This window comes from Amblyomma maculatum, chromosome 4, assembly GCF_055883805.1.
Source record: "Amblyomma maculatum isolate TAMU_Amacu chromosome 4, ASM5588380v1, whole genome shotgun sequence".
Classification (NCBI taxonomy): domain Eukaryota; kingdom Metazoa; phylum Arthropoda; class Arachnida; order Ixodida; family Ixodidae; genus Amblyomma; species Amblyomma maculatum.
The window spans coordinates 88,089,082-88,114,773 of NC_139347.1; the positions used below are offsets into that span (position 1 = coordinate 88,089,082).

The 25,692-nt window shown below is 47.5% G+C and overlaps 2 protein-coding genes across 3 annotated transcripts in view; one reads left to right on the forward strand and one right to left on the reverse strand.

The window, feature by feature from the left end:
• Nucleotides 1–292: 292 nt before the first annotated feature.
• On the forward strand, nucleotides 293–5,592 carry LOC146191600 (monocarboxylate transporter 12-like). Its single transcript, XM_084602122.1, has 4 exons — nucleotides 293–470; nucleotides 2,797–2,940; nucleotides 3,412–4,446; nucleotides 5,374–5,592. Exons 1-4 carry the CDS (start codon nucleotides 293–295, stop codon nucleotides 5,535–5,537), a joined length of 1,521 nt encoding a protein of 506 aa, XP_084458248.1. The 3' UTR covers nucleotides 5,538–5,592.
• Nucleotides 5,593–5,653: 61 nt separating this feature from the next.
• Nucleotides 5,654–25,692, reverse strand: part of LOC146191601 (vascular endothelial growth factor receptor 1-like) — a 90,137-nt gene continuing 70,098 nt past the window's right edge. For both annotated transcript variants that reach the window (XM_084602121.1, XM_084602120.1), the window contains exons 7-22: nucleotides 24,541–24,852; nucleotides 23,684–24,037; nucleotides 22,940–23,098; nucleotides 20,567–20,728; nucleotides 19,397–19,678; nucleotides 18,689–18,807; nucleotides 18,456–18,606; nucleotides 16,826–16,930; nucleotides 16,587–16,706; nucleotides 15,926–16,133; nucleotides 13,893–14,163; nucleotides 9,340–9,462; nucleotides 8,754–8,824; nucleotides 7,954–8,094; nucleotides 7,753–7,858; nucleotides 5,654–7,367 (exon numbers count right to left, since the gene is read on the reverse strand). In XM_084602121.1, the coding sequence (XP_084458247.1) occupies nucleotides 6,870–7,367; nucleotides 7,753–7,858; nucleotides 7,954–8,094; nucleotides 8,754–8,824; nucleotides 9,340–9,462; nucleotides 13,893–14,163; nucleotides 15,926–16,133; nucleotides 16,587–16,706; nucleotides 16,826–16,930; nucleotides 18,456–18,606; nucleotides 18,689–18,807; nucleotides 19,397–19,678; nucleotides 20,567–20,728; nucleotides 22,940–23,098; nucleotides 23,684–24,037; nucleotides 24,541–24,852 (3,182 nt within the window). In that variant the 3' untranslated portion in view covers nucleotides 5,654–6,869. The remainder of the gene's footprint in view (nucleotides 7,368–7,752; nucleotides 7,859–7,953; nucleotides 8,095–8,753; nucleotides 8,825–9,339; nucleotides 9,463–13,892; nucleotides 14,164–15,925; nucleotides 16,134–16,586; nucleotides 16,707–16,825; nucleotides 16,931–18,455; nucleotides 18,607–18,688; nucleotides 18,808–19,396; nucleotides 19,679–20,566; nucleotides 20,729–22,939; nucleotides 23,099–23,683; nucleotides 24,038–24,540; nucleotides 24,853–25,692) is intronic.

Sequence of the window (25,692 nt, forward strand, 5' to 3'; positions counted from 1 at the left end):
AGGTGTAGGAGGGTTAAACATTTAACAAATTGTTTCCGATATGAGGCTCACCTATAAATCGTTCGCTTGAGGTATCAGCGCACGCAGCAAGCAGGCAGCGGTGCGCGCACATATCTTCTAAGGGCACAATAAGGAAAGACACGGCACACTGCTCATATCTGTCTCAAGGTCCCGAGCGAAGTGACTTCTCATCCGTTATCGGAGGCGAGAACGACCGGCTGTATAAGGAGCGCCACTGAGGACACCTCAGGGCACGATCATACGGTGGTGGAGAGCTGCAACATCTGAAGCCATGGACTCGGCGCGTAGCTGGGTCGTGGCCGGAGCCTGTTTCTGGATAAACATGTTCTCCTACCCTCTGCTCGGTGCCGCCGGCGTCATTTACGTGAACATCTTGAGCACTTTCGATGTGACACGGGAGGAAGCTTCGTGGCCCGTGAGCCTCACGTCGACCTTCTATCTGCTCGCAGGTGAAGCCCCACCGAAGGGTTCGGGATTGTGTTGTTGGTACGCAAAACAGGAGTACCACAGCATCGCGAATAGTAAGAAATGAAGAAGGCGCGAGAGAGTAACTGAAAAATGTTTTCTCAAAAGATGTGCACCAAAAGCTAAAATACGCCCCTACCTCGTGGGTACGCCTAATCTTTCACTTGACCTCCAGCAGAATATTTGTGATGTTTTATGCGCTTTTTGTGCGTGCATTTTGACTAACGATGTGCTCGCCTAGCAACAACTTCTGTTCAGTTCTTGTCTTGCTGCCTGGCGTCCCTGCTCGAAATAATTGATCTAGATAAGGTACAAAATAACGCATTTGGTCAGACAAGCTAACAGAAGGCTGTAACAGTGTTAATTGGCTACTTGTCCAGTCACTTAGTTGCCCTTTAAGTTGCTAGGTTCCATCGGATGGAAGGAATGTCTGGCCGTGTCGAGCCCGTAACCGAGGCGAGCATGTGAACATTTGGCAGTGCAGTGATCGTTGCCTCTCCCTAGTTTCGACACTGAAAACGTTCAAGCGCCACGCCGCGGTGGCGCAGTGGTTAAGATGCCCGATTACTATGCCAGAGTACCCGGGTTCGATCTCGACCGCCGGCAGCTGCATTTCGATGGAGGCGAAACGAAGAGGCGTCCCTGTGCTGTGCGATGTATGGGTTGTTGTTGTTGTTGTGGCTATAGGAAGAAGGAAAAGAAAATGCACGGGCCTGCTACTGGCTCTGTAGCTGAGCCACCTCCGCTGCCTCGTGCACACAGAAGAGAACATGGAGAAGAAAGAAAAGGAACAGGGAGAGAAAAACGCGCATCGCGATGTAAGTGCACGTTGAGATCCTCAGGTGGTCTAAATTACACCGCAGCCCGCCACAACGGCACCGCTTCCTGTCTTTCCACGTTCACTTCCACCTTCATCTCTTCCCTTGCGGTGCGGTTCAGGTTTCCACGGAAAAAGTGTACAGATACTGCGTCTTTCCTTTCCAGTAAAATTTATTTATTTATTTATTTATTTATTTATTTATTTATTTATTTATTTATTTATTTATTTATTTATTTATTTATTTATTTATTTATTTATTTATTTATTTATTTATTTATTTATTTATTTATTTATTTATTTATTTATTTATTTATTTAATAACGTTCAGGTAGTACTTCACTACTGCTCACGATGTCCCCCGGCGAATTCCAGAAGGAACTTTTTACTGTGTCTTTCTACTTCTATGTTTTGTAATATAATTCATATGTTTAAGCAACACCCAAGTGCGACAACACTGTCACCACGTGACCGTTCATCCGGTAACTTTTGCAACAAGTGGCACATGATGTGTGGCTCACGACCCTCTCGCTTTTCATGGATGTCTCCTGATTATTGCACGTAACAAGATACCTTCTGGTCAAAGAACGCTGTCGTAGCGAAATGCTTTCGATGCGTGCCCTTTGGACGACGCTCCTGAGATTAGGGTCCGAACTGACAATACCGTTTTTCAGCAGCTTAATAACGTTGGCGCTTGACCACTGGAACTCATAAACACAGAGGAAGTTTTACTCTTCACTATAGACACATGGATTATACCCTACAAACCTCATATGCGGACGGCTCTCGTTGTTGTTGTTGTTGTGGCTGTAGGAAGAAGGAAAAGAAAATGCACGGGCCTGCTACTGGCTCTATAGCTGAGCCACCTCCGCTGTCTCGTGCAGACAGAAGAGAAAATAGAGAAGGAAAAGAAGAGGGAGAGAAAGACGCGCGCCGCAACAACCGCCGTCGTCCACCACCGAAGTGGTGGCGGGTGCAATGACGGCCTACAACATAAAAATTCGGTGGCAGGCTAGTCCCCGCCGCAAGCGGCGGTGACCGACCTGTCCCAGTCCAATCAGGGGAGTCAGGGATCAGAATCTGGACAGCAGCAGACCACTCCGTGCATAATAGCAAACCTTCATTTCATATATGTAGAGTTTTCGTCACAAGCAAGCAAACTACCCCGCGTGTGACCAGAACATGCGCTCGGTGCATTTCTCATGAAACTTTTATTTTACCACTCCAAAGTTTTAAGAAGCAACAGCGGCAGCTTCGAAGTGCGACACAGAAACCACAGCACGTGTACAGCTGGCGTCACGCCCGCAATTACTCATGACAAAGATCGCAGTTTATCAAACTGGCTAAGACTGCAGTCTATCCATAGAGACAAGCGGAGAACAGCCAACCCCTGCTGATGTGCTCGCTTTTCGTTTTGTTCTCTTTGCGTTTAGTTCTGCGGATCTTTTCTTAACCATGCATGTTTTCCCTACAATAATAGTGAACTCACGCAGGCCTCCTGGGTGGTGTCCTCAGCAAGTATATCACCATCCGAACTATCTTGCTCACCTCATGTACGGTCAGCGGCATTCTCGTGTCGTGCTGCTACTTCACTACGGGCCTGCGGTTCATGATCGTAGTGCTGGGCATTTTACATGGTACGACTCTCTTTTTAGTTGATACCTTTAGTTAAAAAAGCCTCCCCAAGGGGAGATAACAAAATAAAATGCTGCATAGTGAGACAGCTAGAGCTTGCAAAGGCTCAAAATTTAGCAATTAAGCACTCGTTTTCTGGTCAAATAAAGTAGTGTACGAATCCGCAAGTCTGCGAAACGTATAGATGAAATGTTGCGCACTGCATGCGTCACCTATTTTATCAACTTATCAGTTGCGTCAATAAGGAAAGGCGATTTGAGTGAATTCGTAGTCCAGCTACTTTTAGTGCTATAGAGGGCGCTTGTTTTCCGACGTCATTATGATGATTGCAAATCTTTTTCACTAAAAAAAAAGGCAAATAAATTGTCAAGGATGTTCTTGCGACCTCTAAGGCCCCTAATATATAAACAACGTTAACTAATACCACTTGGGAGAAAAAAATGTAATCAAGGTTTCTTTTTTTTTTTTTGCAGGTATTGCCGTCGGCGGCATAAGACTAAACGTGGTGGCTGTAAACAAATATTTCGTCAAGCACCTGGCCACTGCATCCGGTATAAACATGGCCGGTTTGTCGGTCGGAGGATTCATTCTTCCTCCACTCCTACAGCTGCTGTTCGACCAGTTTGGCTTCAGAGGAGCGCTGCTAATCTGCGGTGGCATCACGCTTAACGCAGTTCCAGCGGCTTTACTATGCGGCGATCCAGAGGCTCCGAAATCATCTTCCACTAAGCACGAAGAAAGCAGTGGACTAAATTTCGTTACAGATCACGACCCCGATCACGAAGAAGTATCGTACGCCTGTGGTGTTACTGTGAATGACAACCAATTGTATCATAAAGTAGACGGAGGGCACGAAAATCGGCAAAGAAAGCATGCGAGGCACGATCAATTTTCTGAGCTGTTGTCAAAAAACACACCTTGTGCGCCCCAATCATCCAAAGGCACAGCTTATGACGTCAGACCGAATGATGAAACAGCCTTGAATAGCATGACAGTGAATCGATCTCAAGTTACCTGCTCAATCAGTAAATCAAGCAGCCAACACACTTTCTCGTTTGTTTTGAAGCCACGCTTTTACTTGGTGACGTTCACTCACCTGGTTGTCTTCACCAATATGGCGACGTTCTTGACTGTGATCATTGACTTCGCCGTGGACTGCGCTGTTCCCAAGTGGAGAGCAGTTCTTTTGGTGTCTGTGTACTCTTCCGCCGATGTAGCGGCGCGACTAGGCTCCGGATGGGTGACGGACAGGAAGTACTTGTCGCGAGGTTCGTATACCACCCTGTGCCTGCTCTGCTGGGCTCTAGCTCTGGCGTCGATGCCACTGGGACGCTCCTTTTACTGGCTGCTCGTGTGCGCCGTCGTATCTGGTTGGTGCAACGGCTCCACACTGTCTCTGGTTCCTGTGCTCTTCTCAGAAGTGACCAGCGCGCGACACTATGCAGTTTGCTTCGGCACTGGCTCCAGCCTCGTCGGTCTCGCCTGTTTGCTGCGGCCACTCCTGATTGGTAAGAAGTCTTATTACTACGTCGTAAAGCGCAGACGAAATATATGCTAACGCAATCGCAAGGCTTGTTTCCTGGTACGACGTGATGAAGCATGGTGAAACCTTAGGAATAAAATATAACCGACGCACGCACAGTGCTGATAACTACTAATGACGTACGCTATACTTTCTGTTATAGCGTCAGTCATTATAATGGAGCTCGTAGACGCCTTTAGACGCTTGGTGGAAATAGCGATGGGGCCGGGACGCGAGGGAGACACCACGCAACCACGTCGTCCTTTTTGTATCCTCGCCCTTCTGCTACTTTCATCATCAACCCGATCCAATTAATTAGCCCAGAATTATGCCTTGCGTCTTTAGAAGTAGCTTTAGTCCGGAGCAGTAAAGAAGTGGATTAGCGAAACGAAACGCTGCGTCCAAGGTCCAACGGAACAAACAGGTACGCAACAGTTTGCATCGTCGGCAAACAACTAGCACACGAATAAAACCCTAGGCAATAGTATGTAAAGATCTTTAACCACTGGGTACACATGTTTAACAGCCGAACGCCGCAACCGTTTCACCACTATGACGAGTAATAAGCGATCATGGCAAGCGTTCCCGCGAATTAATCACCATGGACGCTAAGCGGTTGCCGTGTTCAGCTGCTGAGAAAGTGATAGCTCAATTTTGACATAAAACGCAAAAGCACCCCCCCCCCCTTATACCCCCCTGTACTGTGCGATGTCAGAGAAAATTAAATGACTCAGATTGGTCTAAATAATCCCGAGTATTCCACTGCGGCAGCCCATACAGCTAACATGCACTTTTGGGACGTCACACCCCCAAGTACCACCTGCCTACCTTCCTAGCCCAAGCAGTAAGAGAGGGTGCCTAGGGATAGCGAAGTCATCCTCCTCCTGTCACACTTCTAAACCGACCATTGCAGGTTTCTTCCGTGATCGCATCGGGGGCTACGGAGGCCTCTTCTACTTTCACGCCTGCTGCACGGGCATCGCACTAGTCTTCTGGGTTTGGATGACTGCTCGCAGTTGGATCAACGCGCGAAATCTTGCTTTGAACACCCGGCGACGACAGACATCATATGCGTAGGTAAGAAGCAAATCAAAATAAAACATTCTAAACATGCGTTCCAAACATTCGGAGCTCATTACCGCTGCACCATTTTACCATTTCAGCGCTGGACGCTACAAAAGAAAGACAACCGCTACATGTGACATCGTTTTATTATTAAATTATATTCTCTTTATAAAGGATCTCTCAACTTATGCGTACAGCTTCACCATTGAGAGGTCAGCGTTGTCAACGTAAGATCACTTCTTTCCAGAGTGCTGTACCTAATGACTAGCTCACACCGCAAGGAAGAAAATACAGTTGAGCAGACGGAGCAACAAATGTGATCGCGCTTCTACGTGTACACAACCTTGACAACAAAAGAAGAAAGCGTGACAAGGTGTCCCATCGATACGTATAACAAAACAAAAAGATGAGTCACGAATACTGTTCCTGTTGTACTCTTCGCTCCATGTCGGTGTGCCCAACTAACATTTCAAACCTACTCGACACACTATATGACTTGCCATGGCTCAACACTAGTTAGACACGAATAAGAACGCAGCCACGGAACGCCGAGACATCGATAAGAACAGAGTATGAGAACTGAGGCTTGGAATGTAGATGGCATTTTAAGAGTTAGTTCGCATAACTTGGTCGATTGAGTTCTACTTCCACAATTTTAAGAACGCAGAGAGTATGGGTGAAAGACAGAGTGTTCGTGCGCTCTATTTCACGGGGAGCACGTGGTCTTAACTTCGTTAACGTATTCGTGCTTATTACAAGAAGAATATTTTGTCACTGATAATTCAGGAATCGTGTCAGCTGTTTTGTATAAGGATCCCGTGGTTACGCACTGGGGTCAGCACTGTTCCTAAACGTGTATTATCCAAACAAAGTGTCGCGCAGAAGCTGCCCCTGCACTGCTGACACGACTGGGCATTCCATCGCAAAAGCATCCACCATGCAGACCGCAGAGCTCTCTAAATTTGCCCCAGAGATTCATGCGCACCGACAACGAGAACGAACAGACATATCGCACCACATCCACGAAGACACACATATAAGAGGGACAAAAACAGCACAATAACAACGGGAAACAAAATAAGTAACGACACTATGTACACAAGCTCGACAAGAGTCCATATTCTCCACGTTTCTGATACGCGTCGCGTGTTTGTATACCTTAAATCGAAACTTAAGAGTCACGCCAGGCAGCGCGTTCGCTGAACAATCAGCTTACAGCCGAGGGTATCTCCCTCTATAAGACAGTATCGCTCAAGCACAAGACAGCTTCAGCATTCTGAGCCCAATACCCGTCTTCCCCAAACTTTAGGGCAACATGTCCATCCAGGTGTAGTCCGCCGCCGCTCACACCTCGATGCCTCCACTACCATCGACGCTAACGACCAAGTTGTACGCTGGCGGCGGTGTGGCACACACTTCGCTCATGTCGTCCGACGCCCTGGCGTCTCCTGCGGTTCCACACGGTAGCAGGGGAGGCGGTGCATCCCGGCGCTTGCCAACCGGAAGGCGCAGTTGCAACGTCGGCCCATTGACGTTCATGTAGCTCGGTGTTGTAACCACGTCTCCGGTGCCGCCACCGTGGTCCACTATGGGCATCATTTCCATTCCGTCCTTCGCAATAGTGCTGCTGTCGGGAACGGCGGTGGTGGTGACCATCGTAGCGTAGTGCGGCTCCGAGCTCGTCTGGATGCCAGCTCTGCTCGTGTTGATGTAGTTTTCGTCATCAGACTTCATGTCCAGGTAATCTGGGTTCGGACTGTTATTCCCCATTGCCAGGTAGTCGTTGTTGTTCTTGGTGAGATGGTTCACGTTGGCGTAAGGATCGTTCAAGGCCATGTAGTACTGCACAGAAAAGTATTCAGCTTAAGCTCTGCAGCTGGCGTTGAAATAAATGTGAAGCTTAACAAAGGCACACTGATTAATCCTGATTTTCTTGCAACTTCTTGCAGCTAAGAATATTCTGCTTGCAACGATTCTCCTATACAGTATGCTCGACAAACAGTGACCTACCACGGACAAGCAGATTATCAGAACTGTAGCTAGCTGCGCAGACGTTAGTGGCTGTACGCTAGCACTGCAGCAGATTATTGTGACACGAAACCTGAAGTGCAGCTTACAAAGTTGTTCATTATTAGACTATGAAGTCAACTGCCTCTGTTGTGCAAAGTCTACAGGAGATGGTTTATTTAGACGCGATAACAGGCCATTAGCAGCAACCGCTACTTACATCCCGCACTCCAGCCTGCAGGAGGTCACCGAGACGGGTGACTAAAGTTGAAAAGTCCGGCCGCTCCTTTGGCTCAGCCTGCCAGCAGCCCTGCATTATCTCATACCTGTGTGAAACAGAAAGCCGAGGGTAAAGACAACCTCGGGGCTCTAAGAAAGTATTTGCAGCGATTAGCGCATCTGCCATTGCGTCGGTACTCACACGTCGTCAGGTGCGTAGTCAGGTTTCTCCATCCGGTAGCCGTTCTTGAGCCTCTTGTAAAAGGACTCGTCAATTACAACTCCAGGATAAGGATTTCCTCCCAACGAGAATATCTCCCACAGAAGCACCCCGTATGACCACCTGCGAACGAGATGACAGGTCACTGTTATATTTCTGGCTTTAGGACGATTGCAGGCAGGCGTCACAAATTCGACTAGCTGAGATAACCTATCAGCAGTTGGCCTTGCTTCGGCAGGTGCGCGCGCACTGACGCGTCTTCAGACAGGTTCAAGTTCAAACAGCCGGTCAGATAATGTATCAAAGCGAAGGGAGTCTGCAGACACGGTACATCCATCGTCATGCCCAGAGCCTTAACAGTATATATGTGGCTCTTGAAATTCTTATATCCCAGTTCTACAGCCACCGATGAAATGCTGTGATAGTGCTGTACTCACCCTGGAAAGTGTTGCCATAGCACGCTCACTTTCTGTTATAAAGCCAAGGAGAAATCTGCTCTATACCAACTAGAGGTCAGCATCAGCAACTGCCGATTCAGCATTTTTCATCATTATCAAACCGCGTAAGTCATGTGCAGAACGAAGGCCTCACGCATTGATTCCAAATTAACTTTGCCCTGTTCGAACATTTAGGATATTATTAGCTGCTAATCACAACAGGTTCTTTGGCTAGTCAAACCGCCTGCATACTAAAAACTATGTGACCTACGCTGGCGTGTATATGTTCTGCATAACACGTGCCATTCAATGGCGTCTCATATTGAGAAACACTAGAAAACGTACACATCACTTTTTGTCGTGAAGACTCTGTCCATAATTGACTCGATAGCGGTCCATTTCACGGGTAGGAGGCCCTGAAACGAGAGACGAGGTAGCGCTGTTATGTCCCTTCCAGAGGACGCAAGTTTAGCACAAACGCCGTATAAGTACTACACACAAAACGGACAAATGCTGCTTCACGGTAGCCATCTAAGGTCGCTTTAGCCGTGTTTTTTCAGCATCTAAAGCAATATTACCTTCTTTATATATCTATCAAACCCGAAGTGCAGATGCACTTGGCACATTTAGAAACGTAGCGGCGAATGGCTTTCTTAAGGCTCTCCACTAGGAGAGCCTCCTATGAGAGCCACTCGTCGCTATGTTCCAAAACTCTTTCAGATCATAGCGTATTCTCCGTTTACACGGCTGTAATTTCCATAACATTTTTTGAAATTCTACTCATTTCATGTAACTCCAAGTCATCAGCGATCCGGTTGCGCTCAAAAAATATTGGCTCAGTTCCTCATCTGCGAGTTCACCGAGCTTTGATTAACGATGAACACGGTTCTCTGGGAGGAATGCCAAAAAATGCCAAAAAATGTGAGCTCACATCTCCCTTCTTGACGTAGTTGGAGTACTTGTAGCAGTCCTTGGCGAGCCCAAAATCGCAGATTTTCACGACATTTTCTTCACTCAACAGGACGTTTCGCGCAGCCAAGTCTCTGTGGATCAACTGCAAGGACAACAACGACAAAACATGAATTGATGTGACAATCCTGGCAACACTAATAGCGCACAGTTCAGTTACGCCAAGGTTAAGTATGAATAGAATGACGTGCTTCTCATTAATTCAATCTTGTTCTTTCGTTTCCGGTACGATTCTTTATATTGCTAATTAAGCAATGCCAGCTTCAGATGTGTTCACGTTCGGCACTGTATAGATTTCCACCAAAGTATATTTAGAATTACATTTACCATTTAGAAGGTGGTCCTGGGTTCGGCTCCCAAACCAGGTCGAATTCTTCAACTAGACAAAGTTCTCGTGAAAGTAGTATACATTTCTTTTCCGGTACGCTTGGGCGGGTGATAATAACTTCTTTATTTAAAATACACGGTTTGTTTTGTTCAAAGTTGTTTTTTTTTTATGTAACTGGCTTTAGAATAAATTCTGCCATGTGGCTATATTTGGGAATACGGCAGGCACCAGTTAAGGCTCAGAAGGCTTCAATTAGTTTGCTAAATAACGAAATACTTAAACTAACTTGCTAAATTTTCATTTTAGGGGGTATGTCGTATTTGCAGAATTAGAGCTCGTCCTCCAAATAGTCTAGCCGCGAAAAAAAAAAAGTTTCTTACACAAAACATTGCAGCGGACGTTACAAGGCCCGCAAATGTGACCTTGATAGACGACTTTCAGCCATTCACACAGTGCTAGTGGCGCGCCCGGCATAGATCAGATCGCTCAGCCAATAGGCGCTTTGAAACCGGACTGCAAGTGCAATGACTGCGTCCATTAAGTACCGAAGCGGCGGCTATCAGTGAGGCCCAGTGTGTGAAACTGCCTATAATGGGACATTTGTGAGTCTTGCAACGCGGTACAATTTTTTTAAAGAAATCTTGTTCTCGCGACTATACAATTTGCAGGATGAGTTACAATTCTGAACGGACAATATATCCCCTAAAATGAAAATTACAGTTAATTAGCGAATTTAGTTATTCAGAGAACAAATTGAAGCAGTTTGCGTCATACCTAGTGTCCGCCTTAGCCTCCAATATAGCCATATGCCTAAAATAAATATAAAGATCTTTGTCATAAAATTTTGGACCTTCTAAAGAAAGCACCTAGTATATATTAACTTTCACGCGAGGGTCTTTGCCGTAGACCATATCGAGCATGGGCATTTCCTTTCTTTTAATTGACCCTGTGCTAGAACATTATGATATTCACTGGTACTACAGCACTTCTTGCATGATTAAACTTCCCAGCGAAACTATAAAATAATTCATTAGCAAACAGTTGGCAAGCAAACGGACTATACCAAATAGTTGGCAAAGCAAACGGAATAAGTTTAAATATAAGCTCTGTGCGGAAAATGATGCTAAAATGCACTGTCCTATCTTCTGCAGTGCCTTCACGCTAGCGCACGGAGCTCCGTGAGCTAGCGTTACTCAAACATTCCACGATATGCAACACACATGGCATGCACGGTCAGTCGACATATGTAATTCAACGCTCCTGCAAGGCTGGTGACGAAAGCCCAGGCACATTCTTCAAAAATAAGTTATGAATATGAAGCCAGCATCTGTAGAAAAGGTTCAGTCGTGTCAAATAGTCATACATTTTCATTTATTAAAATGACACCACGGTTAAGCTGGTTCTCACTTGATCCCGCTCCGATCGAAACCAGTTGCCCAGCCCAAGTTCTTAAGCAAACAGCGCTCGCATGGCGGGCGGTTGACTGAAATAATCCGCAGCGCAGCACGCGGGTCACGTTGTTAAAATTGCCGGCCGTTGCTGTCGCACGTTCACGGAAGGAGATACTTAAACAATCGTTCCACTCAAATTTCCCCATGACCTTCATGAGCGCGTGCAAATGGCCCGCCATCTCGGAGCTCCGGAGCCGTCGATTAGCGCAGTTCTTTACACGCGAGTAACATTATCACCAGCAGCCGGATGCGGGCTAGAGAGGCACGACAGCTGTCGAAGCGACAACGAAGGAGCTGCAGCCGCCCCTCGACCATGTATGCACGATTTTTCTCGAGTGTCACAACGGATGCGAAACACGCCACAAAGTAAAAGAGTAGTTATGAGACTCCATGACTGTCGCCGCCGTTGACTGACACGAGCTGACAGCCGTGCTCAAACGGTCCACAAGTACCGTGCAACTGATCGCCTAGCTGGCTTTTTCTGAGTATTAGTTCGCGCACAGGAGCCATTGGGCTCTCTGACATTGCGGATGGCTCCATTTCAGTATATTGCAATAATGGACTGCTGCTGCCTCTTGATATTAACTTTATAGTGTAAGCGATAAGCAGTAAAAGTTATGACGGACACTTCAGCTCCACCTTTAAGAATAAGTAACGCTAGATGTGTTCTCTTAGCATCGACAGCGTTAATGCGGGAATCATGTGCTAGTGCGGCGCATACTGACCACAGGTGCATTCGCGGCTGTGACTCAATGATTAGAGCGCTCGGCTACTGAACCGAACTATAGGCCCTGACGGCAGCGTTTCGTCGAATGGAGGGGAACAGCGAGGTGACCCCATGTGGTTTCCGATGTAAGTGCAGGTTAAAGGACCCCAGATGGTCGAAATTATTGCGGAGCCATCCACTGAGGCAACTTTTTCCCTCCCGCACTATTCCCTTCCCAAACGGTGCAACTAAGGTGCCCAGCGACAAGTGAGATACTTGCTTCGCCTTTGATTTGCTCAAAACTAAATTCTCTTTTTTTGTTTAACAGATGCCGTCTCAGTACATCACAAATCGCCTGAGCGACCTATCTTTGTTATACTTTTTTTTTTTTTTCGTTTGAATAAATGCTGCGTTGATTTATAGATTTCGCGAAATTTAAGGTGCTCGCATCTTTAACGCGGCGCGTTGCGCAGAAAATCTGGAATCGGCATCGACGTTTTGAGCGAAAAATGACGGCATGGCACTGGCAGGTGGTAGCTGGCAGGTGGTAGCTAGCAGGTGGTAGCTAGCAAATGGTAGCTGGCAGCTGACATGGCCGAGCACCGATTCTTCGAGGGTTTGTTTGACTTAACTAAGCCACAAGATATCAGAAATTTGGGAGGAGCTGCCACATCTGATCGCTCATTTGAGGTGAGGATGTGGAATAAGAATAAACTTTACAGTGATCTTGGATGTCTAGTCAGGCACGCTACACCGTTGGCCACGCAAGCACATTCATGCGTTCTTGTCGCGTGGTAGCCTACACTATCGAGTCATGCTCTCAAAGGCAGAGCTTAAGTGTCCCCCACATTTTTTGTTTTTCCTTCGAAAGCGCACTGCAGACTAAGATGCCAAGACGCGCTCTGCGGGATTCGCGCTAGACTACTTGCGGGCCTTTAATAGAGTCGAAAGCTCCGTGCACGCAACGGACCGAAAGAAAAGGCAGCCGGAATGGCGCCAATAAAGTAGCTCCCAAGACGAATTCCCTGTAGTCTCGCCGATCGCCATCGGAACAGTTTGTCGAAATGCACACCGATTCTGAGAACATGTTTGGGCCCCTGAATGGAGATGCTGTGAAAGGCAGAATACAGACATGCTGGTACGTCCTCCCCATGGAACAACAGTCTTAACAACTACTAGCTCTCTCTTGAGCGACGCATTCCGTGCCTAGCAAGTTGCGACACAAAGGTCGGCGATCGCCTGGGAGCCCTTCAAAGCGTGGGCCCAAAAGAGCAAGGCATACTGCGAGCTTGAAAGGCAGGGAAGAGATTGCCCTTTTGAGAGTTAACGTTCGTAAGTGGATTCTCGCATTGCAACTGTGCGCCTAAGTAGCTGGCATTCTGAGAGCTGCACTTGAGAGCAGGTGCCTAAAGTTAACTGACTAGGCTCCTTGCGCCAAAAAGTCGTCTCCGTTCCTCAAATTGTCGGGGGAAAACTTGGCATCGCTCCAAAGAGCCGAAAACAATACACGCGTGATTTCGTATAATAATGATGATGATGCAACCGTGTATTTTGCAGCGTTCAGAGTGGTGGTATCGTACAATTTAGCTTCCAACTTAGCATTCATCTGCTAGTCAAAACGGGGCTAGTTTGCGACTGGGATTCGAACTGACGACGTATGTTCGTCCAATTTTATGCCGTTCGTTTTAAGTGTAGGGGTCCACAGAGAACTGAGACAGATACTGCGCCCTCCATTACCGAAAATCCAGAGTAAAAAAATATGTTTAAAAAATCGTGTAATGAGAAGGCGGTGCTTAAGCTGATGTTATTCCTTGCTTTGTCTCCCTCTCCTTGATCCTCAAATAGCATCATCACTTGGCTATCGTGATTGGCCGGCAATATATACTTCCGAAGTGTGCATTGTCGGCAAATCACAACAGCCAAGTGACGATGCTATTTGAAGATGAGGGGCGATCGAAGCGCTCGTGCCCAAGAGACGCTTTCGTGAATGGCATTTCCCCGCACAGGAGCAGGACTACGCGCAGCCATACCTTTCTGGAAGCGAGATACTCCATCCCGCGGGCGCACTGGAAGGCGAAGCAGAGCAAGTCGCAGGTGGTGAGCGCCGCGTCGCGCAGGTCTCCGTGGTCTCGCAAGGAGGAGCCGCTCATCAGTGGTGCATGGTTGTCCGGCAGGAAGCCGTCCGTGGTGCTTCCGCTGTCCGACACTGGGAAGCTGAACTCATTCCCGCGGCTCGAAGGGGTCGCGCTCATCGCGAGGTCCGCGTATTTGAGCGTCGGGGTGTGCTGCTGCCGCTGCTGACTGATAAAATAAACAAGAAAAAAAAACAATGTTAGAGTCAGCAACGGCCCCGAGATGTGTGTTTTTGCATCTGCCCGTCAACCATAGCGCTGAGTTTCTTACTACTGGTAATACGACGCCAATTGTAGATCAAAACGGAAGTGCCCGAAAGTGTCGGCGGTCGTGAACACAGGACACTCTTGAACTACAGCAACGTACTATGTAAAATATGAAGCACGACTCACGTTAAAGTCTAATTTCAGGGGTAAAAAGGTTATAATGGGCTCAAATCACAAGAACCTTCAGCAGGACACTTAGAAAAAGAAGAGCTGAGCAAAGCAGGTCAGCTTGTAGTGTTATTTCCCGCCCTTGTTAGATACATATAGAATATATATATATATATATATATATATATATATATATATATATATATATAACACTACAAGCTGACCTACTTTGCTCAGCTCTTCTTTTTTAATGTACAAAAGATTTATACTTTCGCCAGAGCCCAGTGCACATCATTAATGAAGTTCTAAGTTTAGCCGTACATAAAATAGGGCGCACGCACAATATGCCCATGTGGAGCGAGAAGAATTTTTTTTACCGACTCCGCAATGCCTTTAGCAAGCACTCTCTCTTTCTGCCCTCCTTTTTATGCTTTGACAAGGCCGTTTTTGTTTTTTACTCAAGCAGCGTCTCACAGGCGTGTTGTCATCACGAATAAATTTCAATCCTATGCGTGGACAAAAGCATAAATGAGCCGCCGCTGCGGAAATGCAGACGACCAGCATCAAACAAACTGTAATGGTGTCTTCGACTAGCGGCACTCGTGCAGTTGTCGGCTCACTCGAGCGGTAGCATACATTCGAGTACCGCCGCCAGTGCAGTGCCGAATGCTCGGCTGGGATAGGCAGAGTGCGTGGCATAGTGCCATCATGACGGCAACTAACGGGTGAGCGTGGTGCAATCTCGTTGTGCAGTGTATATAAGCTAACAGATGCTGTGGACAGACAACGCTATCAATGTAGCTGTATTTCACTGTAATAATGGGCGGTATCAATATTCCACGAAAAAACAAAAAGAGAGAGCCGAAGCATCTCAATTGGGCGTAAAGAAATGTTGAATGTGATAACAACTGAAATGACTTCACTTTCTCTGCAGTTACGCGGATATGGCCGAAGGCCTGTGCGTCTGTATTCTGCAAATTTATTGGAACCGTTTTGAAAAATCATCCCGCCTCAACCGGACGCATGTTTTCGGTGAAACCGTACAGAAAGCAGTGCTTTTTCTCTCTCTCTCTTCGATCCAAAAACTGGTGTTGGCTTTAAACTCCCAATTGACAACCCACCAACTGGGATAATTAAAACGATAATTAGTGATTTTATGCAAATTCGTGCAGTTTTTACTGTAAATTACATCAGCTGTGGGCGAGAACTTAATTGTGAATGAAAATATATCTTTTTTTTTTCGTACTCGAACTCCTTCTTCGTAAGAAATTTTGAAAGAATTCGATATAGTAGAAGTATAGAGCATTAATTTGGGAAAGTAATTTTCCGGTTAACGGCGGGGTCAGACCGGGGCTCCGTCGGCTGAAGCCGATGCCCGAGCTCTCGCAACGAAGTTCCTTTGTGCCGTGAGGTCGGAGCTGGACAAAGCAACCTCCCAATCCGCCCACGTTCTGGTATAATAATCTCTCGAAAACTTGTGCCGCACGTGTGTGCACAAAGTAACCATGAATGCGGTCTGCCTGATGAACCAGCCCAGGTCGCGGTGCGGCGCTCACCAGTAGACGGGGTTCGAAATGGCGAAGGCAGCGCACGCCGACCGGAAACCGGGCGACGCCGAAGTCGGGGATTTTGGACTGTAGCATATATCCGGATCTACTTTGCCCGTTTCGGGATTCAGCTGGTTGATGAAGCGCTCGCGGTGCCTCAGTAGGTAGTGTCGCAGGTTGCCGAATTTGCAGTACTCCACGATCACCATCAGTTCACCTGCATACAGCAGAATACGTGCTTTATGAACTGCGCACATCGGCGCTCACATCAAACTACACATGCCGACATCAACATACGCGCCCTATTTCGTTTTGCCACCATCTCCATGTTCCGTGCAGTAGATCTGCGGCGCATTTAACTAATTATGCACAAACAGTGCTACAACTTGAAGGAAAAGTCGGAACACCAAAACTGCTGCCTTTAGGCTAGCTTGAATATCAGCCCCTTGTGTCTGGTTTTTCGTCGTCTGTTGTTCACGCCCATTTTGGACAGTTCGTTACACTATGGATGAACAAGAAGCTGGTCGTGAATTTAAATGGTCAAAGTCATGCCTGATCGCAAGCTGAATAGTATTTACCCCATCCCCCTACTAAAACTGTTCAAGCACACACGCCGCAGGCTGTTTTCACGGATTTATGTACGTATAGTTAAAATGACAGTAAACGTTACCTTTGGCTACATTCTTCGTGACGGCGCCGATAATATTCACGATGTTCAAGTGCCGGCCGAGATGAATGAGGATCTTGAGCTCGGCCATTAAGGCCTTGCGCTGAGACATGTCGGCTCGCTCTGAGGAACGTAAGAAAATTAGGAACAATAAATAACAGGTATGCAAAAGGTTGCAGCGAGCATCTTTCCCAAGAGCACAAATTTCGGCGAGCTCTATGGACTGAGACATAGTGGCTCACCTTTCAGCATTTTCACAGCCACTGTAAGCGACTGCCCGTTGAGACCAAGACCAATAGCTTCAGCCTTGACAACACGGCCGAAAGCACCTTGTCCCAGGGTTCTACCTGTAAGTGGAGCAACAGGAGGTGTTAAATTTCTTAGCAGCAAAACACTATTCACCGTTTTTCGCCACCGACATAATCACTGAATACAAGTTCTATTGGTTTGGTTTGGTTTGGTTTGGTTTGGTTTGTGGGGTTTAACATCCCAAATCGGCTCAGGCTATGAGAGACGGCGTAGTGGAGGACTCCGAAAATTTCTACCACCTGGGGTTCTTTAACGTGCACTGACATCGCACAACACACGGGTGCCTTGCTTTTCGCCTCCAACGAAAAGCGGCCGCCGAGGCCGGGATTCGATCCCGCGTCCTATAGTCGAGCGCCGTAACCACTGCGCCACCTCTACGGGGCAAAGTTCTATTCTATGATACTCTATTCCTTCAACGCTTAAAGATTCGCATACGCCAGGTGCTTATCGGGCACATCGGTTCTCTGTTCCGAACAGCTGGAATGGAAACTTTCCACTTTCAATAGAGAACTTAAACGATGGCAATCATCAGGGAAGGAATATGCTGCCTCTTCGCGTCGTTGACAGAGTTAAGTTACACGCGGTATGTTCTAAAGGTCGCATACTACAACGAAGCCCTCGGTCCCATTAAGAGCAAAGACTGACAGCGCTCTCTTTTCTATGCGTTCGAATCAATTACTTTGTGGCGATACACAGAAATTCGCTGTCCCATTAAACGGCCGCGCGTAATTACATCGCAAGTTAACGCGCGCTGTTAGGGAGGATGCTCAGAAAAGGGCCCGTCGGCCACCCTCCACTGCCTTCCAGTCTACCGCAGCGAGGCTGCCGCGGCTTTCCCTCTTTTCTCTCGGCATATCCGGTGGACCTCCTCTGCACGGTCCTGGGAGAAGCGCGCCTCCCGCGGTTCTCTCATGTCTTTCGGCGGATGATCGCGTACGCGCGCTGTTCAGGCCATTGTGGTTCAGACTTTCTGCCGAGGACACCAGCGCCGTCATCCGAATCACCCAGTAATCGTAAGAACTAAACGCGACGAGCCGTGAGCGCGAAGCCACGCCAGGTGAGCAAAACATTCCTCGCACCTCCTTGCGTGTGCTTCTCCATACATAGTTTTTATTCCCCCCCCCCCCCCCCTTACGCGAGCGCTTGTTCGCTATGGCGGTTGTTTCTTGATTGCTGTATTTCGCCCTGTCCTCGGGTAGAATAAAGCCTGCTTGAGTACGCAACTCGTGTTTGTCCCCTCTGGGCAGAACCCACCGCAGTGGCGACTTATCGCACCATGGTTTGGGGTTCACAACTTACAGTGTTAGGGCTGGCACGCCTAGAAGGCAACTCCGCGTTTAGCCCCCTCTTGCCGCGTTATTTCTAGAATGACATCTATAACTTTCATCGACGAAGATAGCAATAAGGTTAGAGGTCATCATCAACGTGCAAGACATTTAAGTTTCTTCACATGGTTCTACGCGTAGCAGCAGGCTCTCTTTCCATCCCCTTCCTCCCGGCTTTTCTGACGGTGTGTTAGAACAGCCCCGACAAGCGTCCGCGTGTCGTATTTTCTGCGCGTACCCAGCTTGAGGCGATCCTTGGGGAACTCCCAGCGCTGGTCATACGGCAGCAGCTCTACCTGCTCGCAGAGCGGCAGGTCGGGGTTGAACATGTCCACCTGACCCTTGTCGAAGAGGGTTTTGTTCAGCAACTCCATCTCCTTTTCTTCTTTCTGTGTGATGCGAAAAACGATTGGCAAAATGGTAAGTACTGGCTCTTCAGTCGTCCAGAATTCATCGAATGCTCCTGCTCACCATTACTGCGCGGTATTTCTTGCAGTAGAAGAACAATCCGACAAGGAAGCCAACGACCAGTACGATGAACACGACGCTTATCCAAGCGATTTGGGTACTAGTCATGGACGCCGGTATTCCTGGAATAAGCATAAACAGTTGTAAAATATTGCAACGTTCTGTAAAAACTGCACCGTATAAAACAGATCACCCTAAAAGCACGAGGATGTACTAAAGGCGACAAAAGACTCTTAAGCGCGCGTCTGGCAATTTTGGACTCGAAGCGCAATGCGAACTAGCTGCCCTATTTCTTCAGCACACATCGGAGAACTGAAGTACAACTTTCAAGTCCTCAAGTATAGTGTCAAACTACCGATGAAAGCTGTGTTTTATTTACCCTTCGCATTTTCCAAGGACTTTAATTCCCGATAGTACAGATTCACCTGTTAAATCGAAGTAACTGTAGAGTTATTCTGCTTGAAGCGAAATACTATAAAAAATCACTCATACCAGAACGGATAAATAAGCTTAAGTAATAGAAGAACGAGTACTCGTAGCTTTTTTAAAAAACGCGCAATACATTTAGGCTAGAAAAGATGACAATTTGAAGACTGCAAGCAGTACATTAAATATTCATGTCCTTTGCTGCTTTTGTTAGAGCTTGCGGACTCGATCGAATGCCCGACGTAAGTGCACTAGACCTACAGCGCGCGATCATCGTGTACGCACCGCTGGCGACGTGGATGGTGGTGTTGGCGTATATGGCGCCGGCCCTGTTCTCGGCCCGGCACTGGTAGAAGCCGCTGTCCTGGGGGGTCACCTTACGCTTGATGAGCCATCGGCCCTCGTTGAAGCGGTCCACGCCGGTCATGTTCAGCGGCTTGCCGTCCTTGAACCACGTGATGCTGGGCTCTGGCAGGCCGTTCGCCGCACAGAACAAGTCGATGTACGACACGTCGCTCACCACCTCGTTTCGCAGGGTGGTCATGTTGAACTCGGGAGCACGCATTCCTGCGCAGTGGCGCGAAAAACAACGAGAATGCGCAGAGTGAGGCGGCTGTCGACTTCTTGCCGTCTTGGATGCTGCCGACGCGAGCGCGGTACTATCTTGGCGGTAACTTCGAGTGAAACGGATAACTTCTAGTCTCCCTCTACACCTCGCTGTACGCGAAAGTGTCATTATGCCACGTTGTAAACGACGGACCGGTAGTTTCGCAATCATCAAAACGTAAGAATGTGCGCAAATTTGAAATCGTCACTTACTGGGAAGTCACAAAAATATGTCACTTAAATTACAGTTCACAGCTTCATTCCACCGGTGTAGTAACTCATGTTATGCGGAGACTTGTTTGTAAAGTAACGCCTGGGCAGCAATCAGAGGAGTAAGGATATCGCGCGATGTTTATTCTAACAGCTGGGTGACGTAAGCATTATTTCTACAAATCGTTTATCATAAAGCGTTAACAGCTCTAGTTATGACGCAATCTCTGAACTGCACAGAAATTTCGGAAAACTCCGGCAAGCTAGTGCCATTGTACAACCTCCCTTTTCGTTAAAGCCATATTTGTCAAACTAGGCAAACAGGGCGGCGACTTAAATTGTCCTATGCGAATGGGTGCGGGCCATATTTATATACTTAAGCCACACTGTATATAAATAAAACAACTGTATGTATATAAACCAACACGCTAGTTTCGGGGGACAAGGGGGACCTGACATGCCCTCAGCAAATTTTCGCGAGAGTATCGTGAACGCTGCTCAAAAACAAATAAGAAGCGTGACTACTTTCAGTACGCAGTACAGCTATGAACGGCGTTCGAATTAAGCCATAATAACATTTTTTCTAGACATTCCCGCATTGCATATTTGGGGAACGTTCCCCGCACCACGCCATTATACCTCGCACAGCGATGTTGACGAATTCGAGGCGTCGTTGGGCGTTCCCTCCCCGTGTGTAGCCGATGCACTCGTACTCTCCCGACTGGTTGCGCCCGATGGCTTTGAAGTAGAGAGTAAGGTTGTTCGAGAAGGCCGTCGACGACATCTTGATGTCCAGGTCATCTGCGTCGTCACAAACATACGTTATAATATAGACCACGATGTATGAAGGAAAGAAGCCAACAGTCAGCGAGACCAAGGAAAGCATTGGGGATTGTACTTTGTCTTTTTTTTTAATTTTTACTTCGATAATCACATAAATTAGTAATGTAATCTGTTTATGGAAAAGAGAATTAAACACAAAGTAGAAGAAAAACAACGTGCCGATGGTGGGAACCGAACCCACGACCTCTGAATATCGCGTCCGGTGCTCCTCCAACTGAGCTACATCGATCGCTGTCCTGGTGAACACTCTCAAGGTTCGTATACAGACAACATTAATACCCAAGAAAGTAGCAGGGGGGACAGCGATCGATGTAGCTCAGTTGGAGGAGCACCGGACGCGATATTCGGAGGTCGTGGGTTCGGTTCCCACCATCGGCACGTTGTTTTTTCTTCTACTTTGTGTTTAATTCTCTTTCCCCTAAACAGATTAGATTACTAATTTACGTGATTATCGAAGTCAAAATTAAAAGAAAAACACAAAGTACAATCCCCAATGCTTTCCTTGGCCTCGCCGACTGTTGGCTTCTTTCCTTCATGTATTATAACGAGCACCCTCATATCCCCTTCATTTATCTGATTGTAGACCACAATGCAGTTATACAAGTGTCTGTCTGACAAACTAGGTTGCTCAGAGTCGTGATCGGAGGAGCGGGCACACAAGCAGCAATAAACACGAGAACAAGAACAATAAAAAATTATAAATTAATGCATTGATTTGGCGTTGAGTCTTTGTCCTTCACCGAGAGGCATAACCAGATAATGTTGGAAACAACTGAGTAGTGAAGAATGCTACTTCGTCACAGAGGAATATTGAATAAATGTTCTAATTGTCAAACAAAAGAAAAATATCAGGACAGTTACGAGTGTGTAATGAAAATGAATGTGCCAACATTAGCTGCAGCGTGACACAAAATAATGTTTCGCATACATGTTTGTTTTTGCTTTATTCCCAAGTCAGATGGCCATAGGTAAATCCATTATTTGCAGAGTCCACTGATTACTATCAAAAGGTCGCTGACCTCCTCTTTTCTAGTTAGGCCTCCAGATTGTTTCCACGGCAGCCACCCTTTGGTTCCACTTTCTTCCACTCTCGCCCTCTCTTTCCTCAATGACCATCCTCCGGGAGTTCTTCTCGTGGCGATCACCCTGTGGTTAGGCATTCGTGCTCTGTCTCCATAACCCAGTGCGTCCACGGTAGACCACGGATTCCTCTCATGGCACTACTTTAGGATGGTGGATTCCTCTACCCTTCTCACGATCTCCAGCCATTGTATACAGCCACACTACAAACCCATCCATTGGATGCCACATTTCAGTTGCACGATTCTCTATCCACGCCACAGCCGCCCATCCACTGAGCCCCTGGTCGCCTCTCTCCCTATCCCACTTTTTCTCTCATCCGTGGGATTCCTGTAAAGGTAGAAAAGCCTTTTCCTCTCTCCACTTTTCCGCTTTGCTGCAAATCTTGAACCACCCGATCGCGAGCCACGAAATAAAAAAAAAACGTCGGAGATAATAGGCTACGGCTTAGATAAAAGATTCGGCAGCAGCCGTCATTGCTTGTGTATCGAACGCGGTTTGGGCGAATGTTTAGCTCTGACGCTTCCCAAGCTCTCACTGCATCGCTGCCTCGAACCCATTCCGAGGTGACAATTCAAGGTGCGCCCTGGCGAAAAATCCATGGTCTGTGTATGTGTTTGTGAGTGTGGCCTGTATCGTGCCGGTGCATTATTCAGTGGGCGCACCCTCGGGCATCTGTCAAACTCTACGAACCATGCAGCTTCACGAAAGACCAGTGTGGGCTCTGTATAACGGCTCTCGTCGTGAAAGTAGGAACCAATGTGCTCGACTGGCAAAGGAATAGATTCGCCCAGCACTCGTGACTGTCTTCACTATCTCACTAGGATTATCTGTAGGATTATCTTCACTCGTGTATCTTCACTCATGTTCACTCATTATCTCGATCATGTAGGATTATGTTCACCTGATGATAATCCTACATGTTAGACTCGAAGCTGCATTGCCAAAGCAATACCCGTACGGTCTGAAATTATGGCTTTGATTTCAAAAGGACACTGCAGCACGAAACAACGTGACGTCGACAGTACGATAGCATAATAGCATAGTCCGCTGTCGGCGCGGAAGAGGCTAGTTCCTTGATGTGCTCACCACTGGCGTTAAGGCTGACGGGTGCTGAGGAGCCCTTCGCTTTCCATCTCCAAATGAGCTTCTCGTACTTGTACTGGCTGGCCAGGCAACTCAGCCACACTTGGTCCTGATCCACAGGTATCGTGTCCGAAGCGATGATCTCCAAACCGTTCTTGGCATCTGCGTGACGTAGGAGAATGAAACTGTAGCTATCGCAATTTTCGTTTGCGTATGAATCGGCAAAAAAAAAAAAAATACATCGTTGCGCACGCTGGAAACCCAAGGAACAAAGTCAGTAATACACTGACGTGAAGAAATAATGAGGAATTCTTGCTTCTCTACAATAATTGGCAAGCGCTATAAATATGTGGTTGACTGTTGCATACGTTCAAATGCGCATTAACAAATGACCTATTATCTAATGGACTTAGATATGCATATAAGCGTTGAGATGCTACACTTCAAATGTTTTTTTTAATTTCTCATCTTATCGGTTACCATAGGATTTGCAGAACAGTCTATAAATATAGCTGTCTGTGCCGTATGCCGCAAATATGCAGCACAGAATAGCTGCAGCCGGGCTTTCCTAAACCTAAACATATGTTAGCTTCAAGAAACAACTTCCGCGAAATGCCAATTCACTGCTCTCTTCTGGTGGTACTTGCAATCATAGAGACTGACTGTCACGTTGAAGTTCCAAGAATCTCTGTGGTAAGGTACGGGAGCGGGAAAAATAACGCCCGGCTAAACAAAACCTGATCTCACCAGTGACGTAAAACCTTGCAACACTGCTTCCAGTCCCCAGCGAGTTGACTCCCACGCATCGGTACAGGCCCGACTGCTTGGCGCGTAGCCGCAGCGTCAGGTTCCGGTGGCGCGTGCCCTCGGCGCTGTGCACGAGCGGAGGAGTGCCTTGGCCGTTCTTGTGGTGGCTATGCTCGGACAGGGACTTGAAGACACCGCTGGGGCTCTGCTCGTCACAGGCGCGTGGCTCGACGCACTCGCGCCATTCCCACCACGCGCGCAGAGGCTGGCTGCCTTTCACCATGCACACCAGCGTGTAGTTGGAGCCGTACGCATAAAGCTCCGTGTCGTTCACAACTGCCACCACGGGCTTGGCTGCGAGCCGGGTGGAAAATTGGTAAACGCACAGAACAAAACATCGTAAACGAAAGCCTTCGTGCGAAAGCTACATTAGTCGGTCAACATGCTTAATCCCGTGCAAAAACACGTAACCCACAACTATGTCGTTTTTCAAGCAACAAGACCTAACATTTTTCTCAACGGGATTAAGATCGAAGCTACTGCAATGCACACTATAGCAAAACTACACTGCCGAAAGAGTGCATGCTTTCTGTGGCGAAATGGTTAACTGCAAAGACGCGCTGGAACGTCCTTGCAAAAATGAGTGTTAACATTATTAAGTATCGGCTGCCTTTGAAAGACAGAGCCACCATCCCGTATGTTCCCTCGCACACGCTACTGTGGCATTAATGAAACGGCGCCGTCGAATCAAACTCTTGAAGCATAAGAAATTCACCCCACTCCCGGGGTTCAATCTTATCTTTCTGCGTCGCCTTTTCTTCATAGGAGAACGAAAAGTGAACGAGAAAGCAGCTCACATGAGATGCTGACGTTGATGGTGATCTTGGAGGTGGCGTTGTGTATGCGCGCGTACAGCGTGTACTGTCCACTGTCGTCGAAGCGCGCGTTGGCCTTCTCGAGGATGGCGCGGGGCTCGCGGTACGAGAGGCGAAGCTCGCGACCTTCGGTCAGCAGGGTGCCGTCCTTCAGCCACGAGAAGCGAGTTTCGGCGAAGCTCGGGTGCGCCTCCACGGTCACCACCATCTTGAAGGTGGCGCCCTCGGGGAACACCTGCGCCTCCGAGGTGTCCAGGTCCGTCGTCAGGTTCACATGAGCCAGCTGCTCGGACTCTGCACACGAGCCGGTGAAACATTAACGCATTTTTTCACGGTCACGCACGTCGACTATGCTCCACGCACGTGGAGGATGGTCGCAACATCTCTGCTTCTTATGCGCACGATACAAACGAAGCTGCATTTTCTGTACCTTGTACTGATAAGAAGGGACACATTATTTTCGTTAGATAACTTTCACGAATGAATTTAGTATGACGCAACAATGAAGCACGCGGAATGAGGGTTCCAGCTTGCGAAGTCTGGTCAGTCACGAGCTGATTAACAAGTGGTGGATTACAAGTGGTGGAGGTGACAGAGATCCTCTCACCCTGTAGCTCTGCGCGATGCCTGAGACCGTCACCCAGCACCTCCACTACTTGTAATAAGGGCGCTACGCCGCGAACAATGCACAAAACGTCCAGCGATAAGTTGCAGCAGTCGTAGCTTGTTTTTGCATATGCACGAAAGTCGGATCGAGCGCTATACGGTTGTCGTCGTTTTCTTTCTTGAGCGTCAAGTGCTGAACCTTTCAGAGCCGAATGCCTGTCCTACACAAGCAAAATAGGCTAACAGTGACATAAAGCCAGGGTCCGATTATCCAGAGTTCAAAGGGTTCAAATGAGCCGGGCCCTCCGTTCTCAGGGGCCCTTAGAGAGCTGAAAAAAAAAAATGGCGGCTTTCGTGGTTTTGGTCCGAAAAATAGTCAGATCATCTTCCCGAATTCCTATCACAAAAATTACACCTTATGTGTATTGCAACGTCGAATGCTTCAAAAGCTGCTCGTCCCCCATCGTACGCATAATCTCAAAGACAACCTCATATTTCACCTGTCAATGTACAAATTTTTGTAACTGC

Bases quoted from the DNA above. Each gene is read 5' to 3' on its own strand.
- LOC146191600 (XM_084602122.1), top strand. From the start codon at position 293: ATGGACTCGGCGCGTAGCTGGGTCGTGGCCGGAGCCTGTTTCTGGATA. The intron at 471-2,796 runs GTGAAGCCCCAC...GAACTCACGCAG, and splicing joins GACCTTCTATCTGCTCGCAG to GCCTCCTGGGTGGTGTCCTC. The intron at 4,447-5,373 runs GTAAGAAGTCTT...CGACCATTGCAG, and splicing joins GCTGCGGCCACTCCTGATTG to GTTTCTTCCGTGATCGCATC.